The 15,406-nt window shown below is 43.5% G+C and overlaps 1 protein-coding gene across 2 annotated transcripts in view; it reads right to left on the reverse strand.

Moving 5' to 3' along the window:
* The window catches only part of PRKCB (protein kinase C beta), a 209,194-nt gene that overhangs the window by 14,495 nt on the left and 179,293 nt on the right, over positions 1–15,406 (reverse strand). For both annotated transcript variants that reach the window (XM_033914500.1, XM_033914499.1), the window contains 3 exons: positions 13,271–13,351; positions 11,522–11,629; positions 10,614–10,754 (listed from right to left, as the gene is read on the reverse strand). In XM_033914500.1, coding sequence (XP_033770391.1) covers positions 10,614–10,754; positions 11,522–11,629; positions 13,271–13,351 — 330 coding nt within the window. The remainder of the gene's footprint in view (positions 1–10,613; positions 10,755–11,521; positions 11,630–13,270; positions 13,352–15,406) is intronic.

Below are 15,406 nucleotides of genomic sequence, written 5' to 3' on the forward strand. Positions count from 1 at the left end.
TCACTGGCTGTACTTTTCACCAGTTTTGTACCTATTTGATGCTGTTTTCTATTTTTCTTCTATAAATAAAAAGCTTTTATTAAAAAAAAAAAAATTTGCTTGACTACATCAACCAGTGACATTGAGATTTGCTTCACTTGCCCAGTTCCTTAAGCTATTGGGGAAAATTCTACAAAGGGCATTCAAAAATGGGCGCACACTCTTTGTAGAAAAGTGCTTCCTGCCGATTCCTGTGCCTAAATGAAGGTGGCAGACTTCCAGCTGCTGAAAATGCTGGCACCCAAGTTAGGTGCACCGAGGCTGTATTCTGTAACTATTCGCACAATTATTTTGCAACACCTTTGACATGCCCATGGCCACACCCTCTTTTGAGTTAGTAGTTAGGCCCCATGCAGGACAGCACAGAACCAGATGTACATGCCAACTAACCTCAAGAGCTAAGTTTTGGTAGTTATGAGCTCATTATTGAATTAATTTGCACATTGGGTGCTAGATGCAGCATCCACGTTGCTATGACCATGCCATTGCTCTTCTTAAGAATCATCACTGGCGAGATCCAAGATGGTCACGGGCTAGGACATCTGAGTGAGATGCGCTGGAGAGTTCCCCCACTTACTTAAATGGTTTTGTACCAGATGCTTTGGCGCAATGCTGAAGAGAAGAGGCCGAAGTGTGGCCGGTGCCTCAAGGCGCGCTGAAGCAGCTTCTCTCGGCAACATTGAGGACCTCGTAAGGCGCATGCAGAGTGCTGCGATGATGTTGGGGAGAAGCTGGACTAAAGAAGTCTCCCTGGGACCAGATACCACCTTGAGCCCCGACATGAACGCATCACCCCCGCAGCCTTGGACCACCAGCTCCCCGCAGGAGGGGGCAACTCTAGTAGCTGAGCTGTCCCTTTCCTCTGAGGCAAAGGAGGTAATAACTGGGAGCTTGGAGATGGGCTTCCCAGTTCCACGGGAAGGCCTGGAGACTGAGCCTGATACATCATTGGGGGATGGATAAACCCAGAAGGACAACGGTGTGGAAGACCAACAAGTGGGTGAGCGGACTGTTACAATGCCTTTACAATTTCGTATAGATAAGCCCCCCGTAATAACTCTGGAATCTATATGGGACTTAGTAGCCAAGATGGGTAAAGCTATAAATCCACAATTTCAAATTATAGAAAAAAAAACTTAAAGAACATTCTCAAGAAATAAATAACCTGAAGACTGAAGTTGTTTTTTCAAAATTAATGGGGGAAAATTTGAACAAGAATTAGTGACATTTAAATAAGTGCAGGAGACCCTACTCAAGGATAATAGAAGTCTTCGGAGGAAACTTGAAATGTTGGAGAACTATTCCCAGAACAATAACCTGAGGCTGGCCAATTTTCCCAGGGTTACCACTATAACACCTAGGGATATGATCAAAAGATATCTAAAAGAAATATTAGGGGTCTCTGAAGAATCTTTACCTCCAATTTTGCAAGTTTATTACTTGCCGAATAAAGCTCAGGATAATCAGCAAAATATTCCTCAAGAACCAATGAACATCTGAACTTTATTGGAAACACTGGATCAAGATATGGCGACTCCTGCAACATTAATAGCCCTGACAAGTCCTGGATTCTGAGACTTTTCTTTAAGAATAAACATAAAGAATTCCTGGGAAACCCAAAGACGGAGGAGAGAATTTCTTCTTTTACAACATGGAGTTATTTCGATGGGAGCTACATTCTTTTTGAGACATCTATGCAAGTGAACTGTATATTATCAAATACTCAAATATGTTTTCTGTGAGCCTTTTCAATTAACAACTTTCCTGGAGAAGGAAAAAACTTAAAGCTCTTTAGTTAGGAATGCGATACTCTTTCTCCGTTAGCTAGCTAAATCTTTTGAGTTTATCATTTCTTATGTCTCGCTACAATTATTTCTTGGATCTCAAATAATGTAAGAGGACTTGAGTTGAATTAAGCAATTTTTCATTTTCTTATTGTTTAAAGTACCGTATATGGCCCTTTAGTTTATAAGGGAATTTTGTTCTTATGGCATGGAGAGAGAAAGACAGAAAGAAAGGGGACAAGGAGACAGAAAGAAAGAAGGGGGGCAGGGAGAAAGAAAGAAAGGTGAGGGGGGCAGGGAGAGAGGAAGAAAAAGTTGGGGGAGGGAATGAGGTCTGGAGGAGGGGAAGCATACAGGAGGCTGAAAGAAGGGAAGAAATATTGGATGCACAGTCAGAAGAGGAAAGTGCAACCAGAGATTCATGAAATCACCAGACAACAAAGATAGGAAAAATGATTTCATTTTCAATTTAGTGATCAAAATGTGTCCAGTTTGAGAATTTATATCTGCTGTCTATATTTTGCGCTATAGCCCCCTTTTACTAAACCGCAATAGTGATTTTTAGCGCAGGTAACCTATGAGCGTTGAGAGCCGCGAGGAACATTCAGCGCAGCTCCCTGCATTAAAAACCGCTATCGTGGATTAGTAAAAAGGGAGGGGGTATATTTGTCTATTTTTGTATAGTTGTTACTGAGGTGACATTGCATAAAGTCATCTGCCTTGACCTCTTTGAAAAAACCCCGGAATATAAATGATAATTAACATTTTCTCTGCGTACAGTGTGCTTTTAAAAAATGTTATTGTTGGTAGATCATTTTGACTTGGTCATTTTAAAAATAGCTTGCAAGCCCAAAAAGTATGGGCACCCCTGTTTTAGATCTTGCATGCATTTTTTCACACTGACTAGTTATAAGTGAAAATTGTACATAATTAAGCACTTTAAAATGAAAAGGTGTTTAACTTTTCATCACTTTTTTTGTGGCTTTCAAGACGACTGAAAAATATTCCCATATGGCCCACTTGTTTATAACACCTTCATTTCACACCAAATGAGCTGTGTAAAGTCTTCCAAATGGAAACAGTCAGCTCCTACTCCAGGACAGAAGTTACCCCCCCCCCCCCACACCCTTCTTTCTCCATCTAAATACAATGCAGACTACAGGACTTCCTCTCCCTGCCTACAATGTGTCCTATAATTTAGCCTCTCTCCTTCCCGTTCTCCATTTTACTATATAATTTAACATGCATTTGTTTAGAGAAGAGAGTGCATGTTTTTAATTTTTCACAGCTATTGCTGTCTGGTAATCTGTCCAATCTTATCTTTTGATGCATCATGCAGAGAAGTCACATAGGAGCCACAGATTAGGACAGAGGATGGGTCTTCTCACACCAGTTTGGGATCTGAAAGAGTTTTCTAACACTGTCTCATCAGTAATAAAGAGCCCGAGAGCGGGTCTCGATGTGTAACCTTAACAATGGGTCAGATGGCCTGAGTTAGTCACCCATGGAGACCTGGTAGGGCTTTGAGGAAGGGCTAGGCAGGGTTAAGGTGGCGGCGGACAAGCTTGAGGGGAAACAACTTCCCGACAGTGAGGGACGAGCAGAGAATCATGGTTAGGGGGATAGAAAAACCCTTACCTCTGAGGCACGGTCTTCTTTCCTGCGCCTTGGAGGCGACTTTCCCTCCCACCCACCCCCAGGTCGAAGGTGTGCTAGGACTTTGGGTTGTTGCAGCTGTGGTAATCCTGAGCTACAGGGTTCTTGACTCATCAGGTGATGAGTGGTTATTTGGAAGGGCCAGGGGACTAGAATTAATTGCACCATGTTTGTAGCATGGGAGGGGTTGCATTGTTAATTGTTTAATTAATTGCCTTTTCCCAATAAACAAAGCTGAGACCAGGTTTTCCACCAATAATGTGTCTGATGTCTAAATACTGAAGTCACTATTGTGGAGGATCTGTAAAGTTATTTTGTCAAGCACAGATGGGCATCAGTGGTGAAGGGTAAGCAAGGATGGGGGGAGGTTTGGTAGGGGTGCAACTCGGCCATTCCAGATCCATATGTTATGGTCTGAGACAGTAAAAATGCATCACTTCTTGTAAAACCAGAGTGCAGGGTTTAGAGGTAATGAGAAACTGCACCCAAGAAATTCCTTTAGGAAACTCACATTCCCTCTGTCCACTGTTTTCTTAGAGGCAACTTTATAGTCACTAGGTCCTAGATACCCTTCTGTGCCCCCATCACATCTGTTCCACATACCCTTTAGCCACAAGTGACTTTCTCTCAGTAGCACCTGTTTTATTAATCATCTTTAAGCTCCTCTGAACTTCTCTAACCTCTGTCCATACATTCAGAATATTTAGCAGGACCATTACATCTTAGGACTCAGCCATTGGGTCAGTGCTTCTCAGTCCTCTCCTGGCATATTTATTTATTAGAAACTTACGTTTTTGCTGAGACAGTGAAAAGAACGACATAGTTAGAAGACTCAATCAATAAAAAGTTATTACCAGGGACCTGCCTGAAATTAGATGGCATAAGCTTGGTGGAACTGCGGGTTTTGTAAAACATTTTAGGGACAGTTCGCTACGGTGAAGAAAAAAGTGCAATGTCCGATGGCTCTTGTTTAAATGCAACGTTTTCTCATGTAGATTCTCTGTGGTGATGTTGAAAACGCAGCTGGTAGGCTGAGAATACAACTCTGAGAAAACTATAATTAATCTATTCAGCACTTTAAGAAATGGACATGTTATGGAATAAGGCGAGTTCCTTCCCCAAACTCCTCACAGATCACACATAGAAACTTAAGGTGCCAGACACCAGAAACAAAGGCCCATATGCTCAAAACGCATCCTGCCTTTAACGATCGACACTAAAACATAAGAATAGCCTTGCTGGGTCAGACCAATGGTCCATCAAGCCCAGTAGCCCGTTCTCACGGTGGCCAATCCAGGTCCCTAGTACCTGCCCAAAACCCAAGGAGTAGCAACATTCCATGCAGTGGCTTCCTCCATGTCTTAATAACGGACTATGGACTTTTCCTCCAGGAAATTGTCCAAACCTTTCTTAAAACCAGCTACGCTATCTGCTCTTCCCACAACCTCTGGCAATGTGTTCCAGAGTAAAAAATATTTTCTCCTATTGGTTTTAAAAGTATTTCCCTGTAACTTCATCGAGTGTCCCCTAGTCTTTGTAATTTTCGAAGGAGTGAAAAATCGATCCACCTGTACCCGTTCTACTCCACTCAGGATTTCAATATCTCCCCTCAGCCGTTTCTTTTCCAAGCTGAAGAACCCTAACCTTTTTAGTCTTTCCTCATACGAGAGGAGTTCCATCTCCTTTATCATCTTGGCTGCTCTTCTTTGAATCTTTTCTAGTGCCACTATATCTTTCTTGAGATAAGGAGATCAGAATTGACGCAATACTCAGATGAGGTCACACCATGGAGCGATACAAGGGCATTATGACATTCTTAGTCTTGTTAACCTTCCCCTTTTTTAATATTTCAGCTATCGATGTCCAAAATGGCAAACCGTGGTCTTTTCCCTGGTTTCTAGCAGCCTCTGCTAATCGTATATAAATGGATTACAAGAAGCTCATCAATATTAAAATGAGCGCTCTGATCGATGCCCAGATGATTCACAAAATGAAGAGCTGGTTTTTAACGCTCCAAAATCTCCGACAGGTCTGGAGGTGTCAATAGTACTAAAAAAGCACCAAAGCAGCTTTTTTAAATTTAATAGGCACTGATGTTATGCATGTGTTACACGTGCCCAATATCTGTCCCCATTAAAAATAATAATAATAAAAAGAAATAATGTCAGTACCTTCCCCCCCCCCGACAATGGCCATCTCCCCCACCTCCAAAGTTAAAAAAAAATAAATAAAAATTTGGCAGGAGGGATGCCCACTCTCTTCTAACTCCCCCCCGTACCTTATTTAGTCAACCAGCAAAAGGAATGCCAACTCCCTCCTACCAGCAGGCCCACCTCTTCAAAATTGCATGCCCCGATTGGCCCAGGTGCCTAAGACTCCTCCCCCTAGTTGACTTAAGAGGGGCCTTAGGCACCTGGGCCAATCAGAGTCTTAAGCCTCTCCAAGTGCATTCCAGGATGCACCAGGAAGGGGAAGGTCTGCCATTTTGAAGAGGTGGGTCTGCCGGCAGGAGGGAGTGGGCATCTCTCTTGCCGATCCTCACAAGGGTGTGGGGTTCCAGGTGGCCAAAGCAGGAGGGAGTGAACATCCGTCATGCCAATTTTTTTTCTTAAAGTTCAGGGGTTGAGTGGCAGTCATTGGGGAGAAAAGGTTCCGATATGCCTTTTTTTTTTTTTTTTTTTTTAACGGGCACAACTTCTGTGCCCATTATAATAATAAAAACTAAAAACCAAAAAACCTACTCCCTACCCTGAACAGATGAGCGGCAGGAGACTGCTTCAGGACCTCCGTGAAATTCATTTGCATGCGAAAATGATTCAACATTGATTGCCATTTTCAAATTGGACAATTTACTGGCACCACAGTGACCCGCAGCATTTTAATGGTGATTTTAGAGCATCCGGCTCAATTATCCACAGAATAGGAGATGGAATCCTGCAACCCTCTCCTCCATGGGCAGCAGCATTGCAAGTCACACATACAGTCTCACTACAGGACAAATACACCACACACACAGTGTCCCTACAGCACAGGGGCTGCACTGATGGTAGCAGTGTAAGCTTCCTTTATACACAGACAAAACACATACGCTGCTCCAACAGAGAAGAGTGACAAAACAGGCCGGGACACTGCAACCCACCGCTCTACCACAGGTGTGGGTACTGCAAGCTTCCGTCACATATATATGAGATCTCAAACAAACAGAAATAATTCTGTACAGCTTTTTGTGATACTGAAGTTGGATCATTAATCTCTGCTGGCAGATATACAGTATATGGCTTACGGTAAAGGTGACTGTGGGCAGAAAGATTCCCTGTGCAGCTTTGAAACTTTCTGGCTTTGGGGGGGGGGGGGGGGGGGGGGAGGAGCACATTGGGGGCTACACCATGTTGTTCCCCTTGTGATCTCATTAGCAGTGACAGCCTGTCTCTTCCATCTCACCAGTTGCTGCCCACATGGTAACTAATTAGAAAACAAGGATAATGTTGGAAGTACAGTATTTGAGTCCATTGGAGCAGTCATTGCTTTGTTTGGGTTTGCACCTGTCTACCTCTCTTGCTGGTTTCATCATAATGTTATGCTCTTTTCTGTGGCCTCAATTGTAGAAATAACCACAAAGTTATGTAAACAGCACACGTGGTCTAATGCGCTCTATAGAGATGCAAATGAGAAACAGTTTACAGTATTATCTTATTGGGTGAGGTTTGTTTAATAAAAACTCTTTCGTATGACCTGGATTGGCTACTGGGCTTGATGGACTATTGGTCTGACCCAGTAAGGCTATTCTTATGTGCTTAAGATCACTGAACAGATGAACTGTAAACAGGAAGGCGGCCATCTTCATTCTAGAGAATCTCAAACTCCCATGATACATTGCAGCCTCATATAGAAATGCAGAGGGGCAAAAAGGGCACATCAGAAAGTGTGAATAATGGGGAGACTGAAGAGGGTCTGCAGTATGGCAGAAGGCAGAGAAGATGGTCTTTACAGGGTAAATATTTTTGCATGTATGTGATAAAATAGAGCTTGGTTATCTTCATTTGAGGAAGCTTTTAAAACTAATGGGCCCCTTTTATTAAGCTGCACTAGGGTAAATACTCCACTGCTCACAGAATTCGTAGGAGCATCGGAGCACTTACTTTGTGGCCCGTGCTAAAAACCCTCCAGCGCAGCTTGATCAAAGGGGGGGAGGGAGGGAGGTCATTTAGCCATGTTTCTTAATAAGATGCATATTTTACCACAGATTCTGCTTTTATCTTAATTATGTGTTTGGATAATATTTGTGCTTTTTGGTGAATTTAAAATATAATTAAATTCTAAAAGCTTTATGGTTGTTATTAATGAAAAAGGACTGTGTGAAGACTTATGCAATGCAGACTGTTTAGTTTCGTATTCAATTTCACTTTTTGAATATTTCTATAATTGTTGAAAGCAGAGCATATGTTGTGTGGATCAGTGAATCAAACTCCTACTTTGATGCATTTGAGGGTGTGAAGACATTTACAAGATGCTAATTATCTCAGAGAACACACAACCGAAGTGCATTTTTTCAATTGGATACCTACATGAGAAGGCCCTAATGTGCCCTGTTCTGCAGTGGCAATCCTGCCAAAGTAAAAATTTACACCTGCTCCAAAAATGGTGTAAATTTCATGGGCGTACCGAACACATGCACACATCAGAATTTTCCCTGCATAGTGCATTAAGATGGGTACGTTTTTAACTTCCCTGGACAAATGGTTTAGACACAGAAGCAGTTTCCCAAATATACAACAGGCTTTAGATGTGGAAACAGCTTGATATTAGCTCCCCCACCCCATGTCTTTCTAAGCCTCTACAGAACCACTGGTCTGTGGACAGGCAGTGGCATAGTGAGGGTAGTGGGCGCACTTCCGCACCCCCCTGCCCGCTGACAGGCATTCATTAACACACACACACAAAAAGGACTTCCAGTCACTAATGCCCAGACAATAGCACAGGTAGAGGTTGTTTAACTGCCTTCCAGTGGCCAGAGAACGTCTTGACGGCTGGGGAAGAAGAGACCCGAAGAACATGCATCAATGTCAAAGTGAAAGGATTGTTTCCAGATTCTAAGCGTGGAGCAGTCACTCTCCTAAAGGTTAATCAAGCAGAAAGCTGTGATACCCACATCAGCATTAATCAGCTGCTCTCCTTTCCAGATGAACAGAGAAGAAATAGAGCGAGACACTCACATTGCCCGTGGACCCTACACATCTGCCATGACCTTAGCGGGGGGGCTGTATTCAAGCAGTGGCAAAGCTCCTTAGATACTTACATTTATGGAATCATTATTTTAATTGTTCCTGGAAGGGGCCACTCTTATGTGCTACCCCTCCGTCGCTCATTAGGCACCCTCCATAGTGCAGTGATATGTGGGGAAAAGATCCCTGTAATGCTGAAGTTTTACCCTTAACCTTGACCGGCACGTGCCGTTCCTCGGTTCCTAACAGCCCCAGCCCAGCTGGGTCCAGCTGTAAGACTAGAGAGCAAAGGTCCAGCCAAAATGACCCCCAGTGTGCCTGAGCAGCTGTAACAGTCACTCAATTAGAAGTTTAATAGGGGATTATTTTGGGCAACGGTCAGAACATTATTGTGTCACTAGTGGGGTTGGATAATAGGGGGTTAAATCTCAACAGTAGCAGAGGACAAAGAAAAATCTGTCCTTGATCCCAGCAAAAGGCTGCAATGCAACCTGACATGTCAGTTTGGAACCCATAGAACGCATTGATGACCTTTAAGCCATCCCTCCGTCACCAGTGGGACAGGTACATCTAATGTATTATATTCATGTGAGAATATCTGCAAAGGATTTGAAATGAAAATCTGTACTTCTTAGGGCGTATGTCTCACTGCTGCAGCCAACACCTGCCACAAAAGGGACAAAAGCCATGTATATGAGCGAGAGAACTACTCTGTTAGTAAGCGTGTGTTTGTGACAGTGCAAGATGATGAGTGTGTAAGTGTGAGAGAACACGCGTGTGCATGTACGTATGTGTATGAAAAAGGAAGCAAAAATGTATGTGAGAGTGTGACCGAGTGTGCAGTCTTTCGTGGGAGTCAGCAAGCAGCCACGCATGTGCGACTCAGTGAGCATGTGAGTGTGTGCAAGCAAGTGAATAGGTGAGAAAGGGAGGGAGCATGCATATGTACCATAGAGGATACGTATACGATAGAGAGAGGAAGCGTAACACTTGAAGACATAAGACGAGATTGCGGGGGGTGGTAGACTCAGGAGGTTGCTGGATGCCTGGAATGCCCTCCCTGGAGAGTGACCCAGTTCAAAAATGCATGTGATAGACACAAAGGATAGTAACGACAGATCAATGAGAGGACTGACAGACGTCTACGGATTGGTCCCAATTATGCGTATTTTATACCACAATCAAATCATCTGGGGTGGAGGGGGGGAGGAGGAAGACATCTTATACTGGAACTTAGCAAGTAAACGAATAATTACTGGTTTGTTGCCTTGAGAATGAATGTCACTGTTGGACCACACAGGTCTTTCTATGGTAGGAAACAAAGAGGGAGTGCACATGCGTGTATATGTATGAAAGAAAGAGAAAGGGTGTACATGCATATATAAGTGAACAAAAGAGATAGGATGCATTTGCACACGTGTATGAGAATGAGAGAGAGAGAGCGTGTGTGTTTGTACATGAAAGAGACAGCAAGTGTGTGCACACGTATGTGAGGGCAAATGCTTTTTCCAGAAATCTACAAAGATCTGCGAAGTTGGCATGGCACACCATGACCTCATTCGCCCCTCTCTCCGCATGGCATTCTCCCTAGTTTCTCCACGGCTCTGCCTAGCTGTGTGCTAGGGTTAACGGGTTGTTCAGAATTTTCCAGAAAGGATCCTACTTCTTCATCTTGTAACCCTCTCTCCCCTGTGCAGAAAAGGCGATGCGAGTTCACTGGGCGCACACACAGACAGAGGCCCTGCACATGTACTGACTGATGTCCATTTAAGAGTCCACCACACAGTTCCACACCAGGTCCCAGCAAATCTCATTATACATGTATAGAACAGAAATATCTCGAATGCAGACACTTACACAGCAAGACCAGAGCAGAGACAAATACAGTGAGATATGTAGGAAAAGAACTCACAGCTTTTGGCTTGTAGGGGGGCTGCACCTCTTTGCCTTCCAGTTTCTCCCAGTCCATGTAACGGAAGAAGGCGTGCTCTTTAATATCCTGCTCCCCCTCAGGCCCACAACCCAGGCGCTTGCCGGGATGCTTCGTCATGAGCTGCAGAGAAAGAAGAACCAAAGCTTGTTCACGTCGGTTCTAGCTCACGCTTATTGCATCTTTAAAGTATCAAGGATCCCAAAAACATTTCAAATCCTTTCCAAGACAGCATGACACCCTCCTCCCTCAACACAAAAAGAAGCGGGGAAGGGACAAATGTAATTGGCTGGACCAGCAAAAAAGGATTAATAGGCTGGAATTTGTTCCGAAGGCCGATGTGAATCGTCCCATCCCCACTTCTTGTGTTATACGTGGGGTTGCTTTTTCCTTTCTGTGGTGGAAAATAATCATTCCTGCCATCCCATAAAACCCACTTCTATACGCAGATACCGCTAAGTTCTATGCGGTTCACAAAAGATAAAAGAATACAGGTGACAAAGATCTAACTTCCGAAAGATTCGTTTTCAAAGCACGTCGAAACTGTTGGTAGGAGATAGAAGATGTAAATACATAATTCAGGTCCTTAGCCCATAAAGCCGCTTGAAAAGATAACAGACACCACTGGAATTTTTAAAATTTACAACCCTTTGCAGATGGAAAAGAGAATAGTGCATGAGATTTCCTAGAATGTTTGGAGTTGGGAATGAGAAAAGATTCCAGGATGAAACCCGTCTATGCCTTAAAACAAATACATCTAAATTTAAACTTAATCTGCGCCTCAATCGACAACCAATGCAATTGACGATAGAAAAAGGTAACATAATCATACATCTTCAAGTCATAAATCAGTCTGACCGCTGCATTCTGAATTACCCCATGAGTCTCACCCCTTTGCAGATGGCCACTGCCTCCTTGGTCATGGATTTCGGATAGGCCACATTATGCTCCATGATCGACTGGAATAACTCATCTTCATCCTCCCCTTCAAAAGGAGCCTGAAGCAGAGAGAGAGAAAGCACGGCTCAGTAATGCTACCTTCAGGACCTCTCCCCACACTCTGAACCCACTCCACCAGGTTTTCAAGTTAGCCACAGTGAGTAAACAGGAAATAAAGTTGGTATGCAAATCCATCTCATGCATATTCATTATGGATATCCTGAAAACCCAACAAGCTGGGTGTGTTCTGAGAACTGGGTTCAGACACACTTGCAAATCTGTCTTGGGGGACGAGCAGTCAGTCAGGTTGGCAGGATAATTCTAATGAATATGCATGAGACAGATTTGCATGCTTGTCACCACCATGAAGTGGAGAGTGTTTTCATTGTGCTTTGCCTTTTCACCCATAAGACAGTTAAGCCATTGAGTGGGGCTAAGTATTTAAAGGAGGCTCAAGGTGAGTTATACTCAGGAACACTAGGCGGGTTTAGAGGGTCTAGGAGGGTTTAGAATCTAAGCTTGTACCTGAGACAATAGAGGGTTTCGACCATGATGACAAAGCGTGGCAGTGGGATTTCAACTGGGCTTCTCCATTTCTCAAGGCATTGTTCTATTGGGGCTATCCCTCCATACCGTGATCAGTGATTTAAGTAGACAAGATCTACCTGGCTAAAACCCAGTTTCAGACAGAATATCAGATCCTAACTATTCCATCCCACAGCTGGAATCCAAACTTTTCCCTACAGTAGCTCTTAAGCCATCTATTGAAGACATTTAGGTTCGTTTATAGGTAAAGCGCTCTCGGGCCATCCCCTGAGCCCTCCAGCCTATCCCTGGGCCTGTCCTCCGAGCCCTGGTTTTAAGAACATAAGAAAAGCCTTACTGGGTCAGACTGTTGGTCCACCTAGCCCAGTAGCCTCTTCACAATGACCAATCTAGATCATTAGTACCTGGCTAAAACCCAGCAGCGGCTTCCCCCATGGCAGTCTCAATAACAGACTATGGATTTTTCCTCCAGGAAACTGTCCTAAACTTTCTTTTAGAGGTGACCGACTCTGTAAACTAAACTAAACCTTAAGCTTATATACCGCATCTTCTCTATAAAGATAGAGCTCGACACGGTTTACAAAAAATTAAAAGGAAAGTACAAAATTTACATTTTTGAAAATAGCCAAGTTTTCTTTATCCCTGCATCCTTTTCTTGAGCCCTCCATACTTAGCAGGTGGCAAACTATATCTCCACCTTCATCCCCTGAGTCCTCCAGGCCTATAGGCAACATATTCTGTATTCCTGCATTCATCACCTGAAACTAATAGTCTTGAAAATTTGTGAAATTAATATGCAATTAAGTCGATATCCACTTGGAATATGCACACAAAAAATGTTTAATTTTCAGACTTCTCTCCATTTTCAGTTATTTCATTTTGATTCATGTATTCGTGTTAATAAAACAATTCAAACACACAAAAAAATTTCAAGTCAATTCAACAACAATACTCATTAATTCATAGAATAATGTATGTTAAATGGATCTGGCACCTATGAAATACATGCACATCACTAAGATCTGTTTTGCTTCTGAGCAATGACACTCTTATTATACAGAACTTGGGGCCAAGGCAGGACAGGACATGGTGACCAATGAGAAAATGAATTATACGGTACCAAAACACACGTGAATCGCTCCCACTTCAATTACCTGCCCAGCCAGCATTTCATAGAGGAGAACTCCAAACGCCCACCAATCCACCGACTTCCCATAGGGCTGATACGCAATTATCTAGGGGAGAACAGAGAGTGCAGTGAGCACCAGGAGAGACACAAGTACAGTTGGGGAAGAGGATAACATTAGATGAGGGGATGAAGTGTGTCCTGGACCAGAAAACACCAGCTTTGGCCTAGACAGAGCCTCTCAGATCCATGGAGCACTGCATACACGTTCGCCCATGGAAGGGAAGGCACAGTGGTGCTACTGTTTAGGTGAGATGGATGTTTCTACTGAGAAAGGCTGCAACCCAATGAACGCCAGGATTCAGCCCAAAGGACAATGGCTCTGGATCTAAGACGCTGCAGTAAAAAGACAGCTCTCTAACTGGGTGTCTGCATTTACGGGCCATGGGAGTGTGAAGCTGTTCAGAATACTGTCACTTCCACAGGTGAGCGTCCCCTGACGCACCTGAGCATTTGTAAAGGAAAGGGATTTGATCTGCTGCCTTCCTGTGGTTACATAGTACAGTAAAACCTTGGATAGCAAGTAACTTGGTATGCAAGGGTTTTACAAGACAAGCAAAACATTTGATGATATTTTAACTTGATATACAAGCAAGGTCTTGCAATACAATTGCATACAATATACACACGTCACATCACAACTGAATCAGAACGATGGTTCTTCTCTCTCTGACGCTGCAGGAGTGTAGTGACTCTTCTAAACAAGCGAGGTCTTGCAATACAAGTATGTATAGTATTTTGTATTAAAGTTTTGGGATTGTGGAACGAATCGTCTGAGTGGAACGAATTGTGTGCGCAAACCAAGGTTTGACTGTACTGCGTTTTGTGCCTGGGGCAGGCTTAAGTGACTTGCCTGGAGCCACAAGGAGCTGCGTGTAGGTGGCATTGTGCATAACTGTGAAGGGAGGGGCATGCCCAGGACTGTCTCTTACACATGCAGCATACAGCATTGAATAAGTTAGACGCACCCTTCTCCCATTTGGATCCTGCAATAACACCAGGTCTACAGTTAGTTTAACTGCTTTTGTCCTCCAATGCTGGATTACATTAATGCTCCATAATGCTATCTGGATGCCCAGGTACTATTATGAAACAGGCAGGAGACAGTCACTGCTACAATAACCCCCCGGCACCTGGGGAGTTAAGCCTTGATCATGGGGAGTATTTCCGTAAAATGGGCGCTAATATTTATATGCTAATTAGGCCTGTAAATGATCAGTATAATGTTGCATACACGACAGCTCATCCAGTCTGCCCAACCACACCATCCACTATATCTTCCGCTCCGTAAGAGATCACACATGCCTGTCCCATGCTATCTTAAATTCAGAAACAGTCTTCATCTCCACCGGGAGACTATTCCACACATCTACCATCTTTTCTGTAAAAAAGTATTTCCTTAGATTACTCCTGACCCTATTCCCTCAGACTCTAGTACAGGGGTGTCAAAGTCCCTCCTCGAAGGCCGCAATCCAGTCGGGTTTTCAGGATTTCCCCAATGAATATGCATGAGATCTATTTGCATGCACTGCTTTCATTGTATGCTAATAGATCTCATGCATATTCATTGGGGAAATCCTGAAAACCCAACTGGATTGCGGCCCTTGAGGAGGGACTTTGACACCCCTGCTCTAGAGTCTCTGTTCAATTGAAAGAGACTTGCCTCATGCATATTTATGCCACATAAGTATTCTTCTCTTATCATATATCTCCTCTCCTGCATTTTCCCCAGAATATACATATTGAGATCTTTACGTCTGTACCCGTATGCCTTATGATGCAGACCACCAACCATTTGAGTTGCCTCCCCCTGTACACAATATTCTAGATGAGGTCTCACAGAGTCTTATACAGGAGCATCAATACCTCCTTTTTCCTACTGGCCATACCTCTCCCTATGCACCCAAGCATCCTTCTAGCTTTCTCTGTTGCCTTTTCAACCTGTTTGGCCATCTTAAGATCATCACATGCTATCACACCCAAGTCCCACCCTTCTGTTATGCACATAAATTCTTCACCCCCTAAACTGTACTGTTCCTTCGGATTTTTGCAGCCGAAATACACAACCTTGCATTTCTTAGCATTAAATCTTAGCTGCCAAATT

This window comes from Geotrypetes seraphini, chromosome 11, assembly GCF_902459505.1.
Source record: "Geotrypetes seraphini chromosome 11, aGeoSer1.1, whole genome shotgun sequence".
NCBI lineage: Eukaryota > Metazoa > Chordata > Amphibia > Gymnophiona > Dermophiidae > Geotrypetes > Geotrypetes seraphini.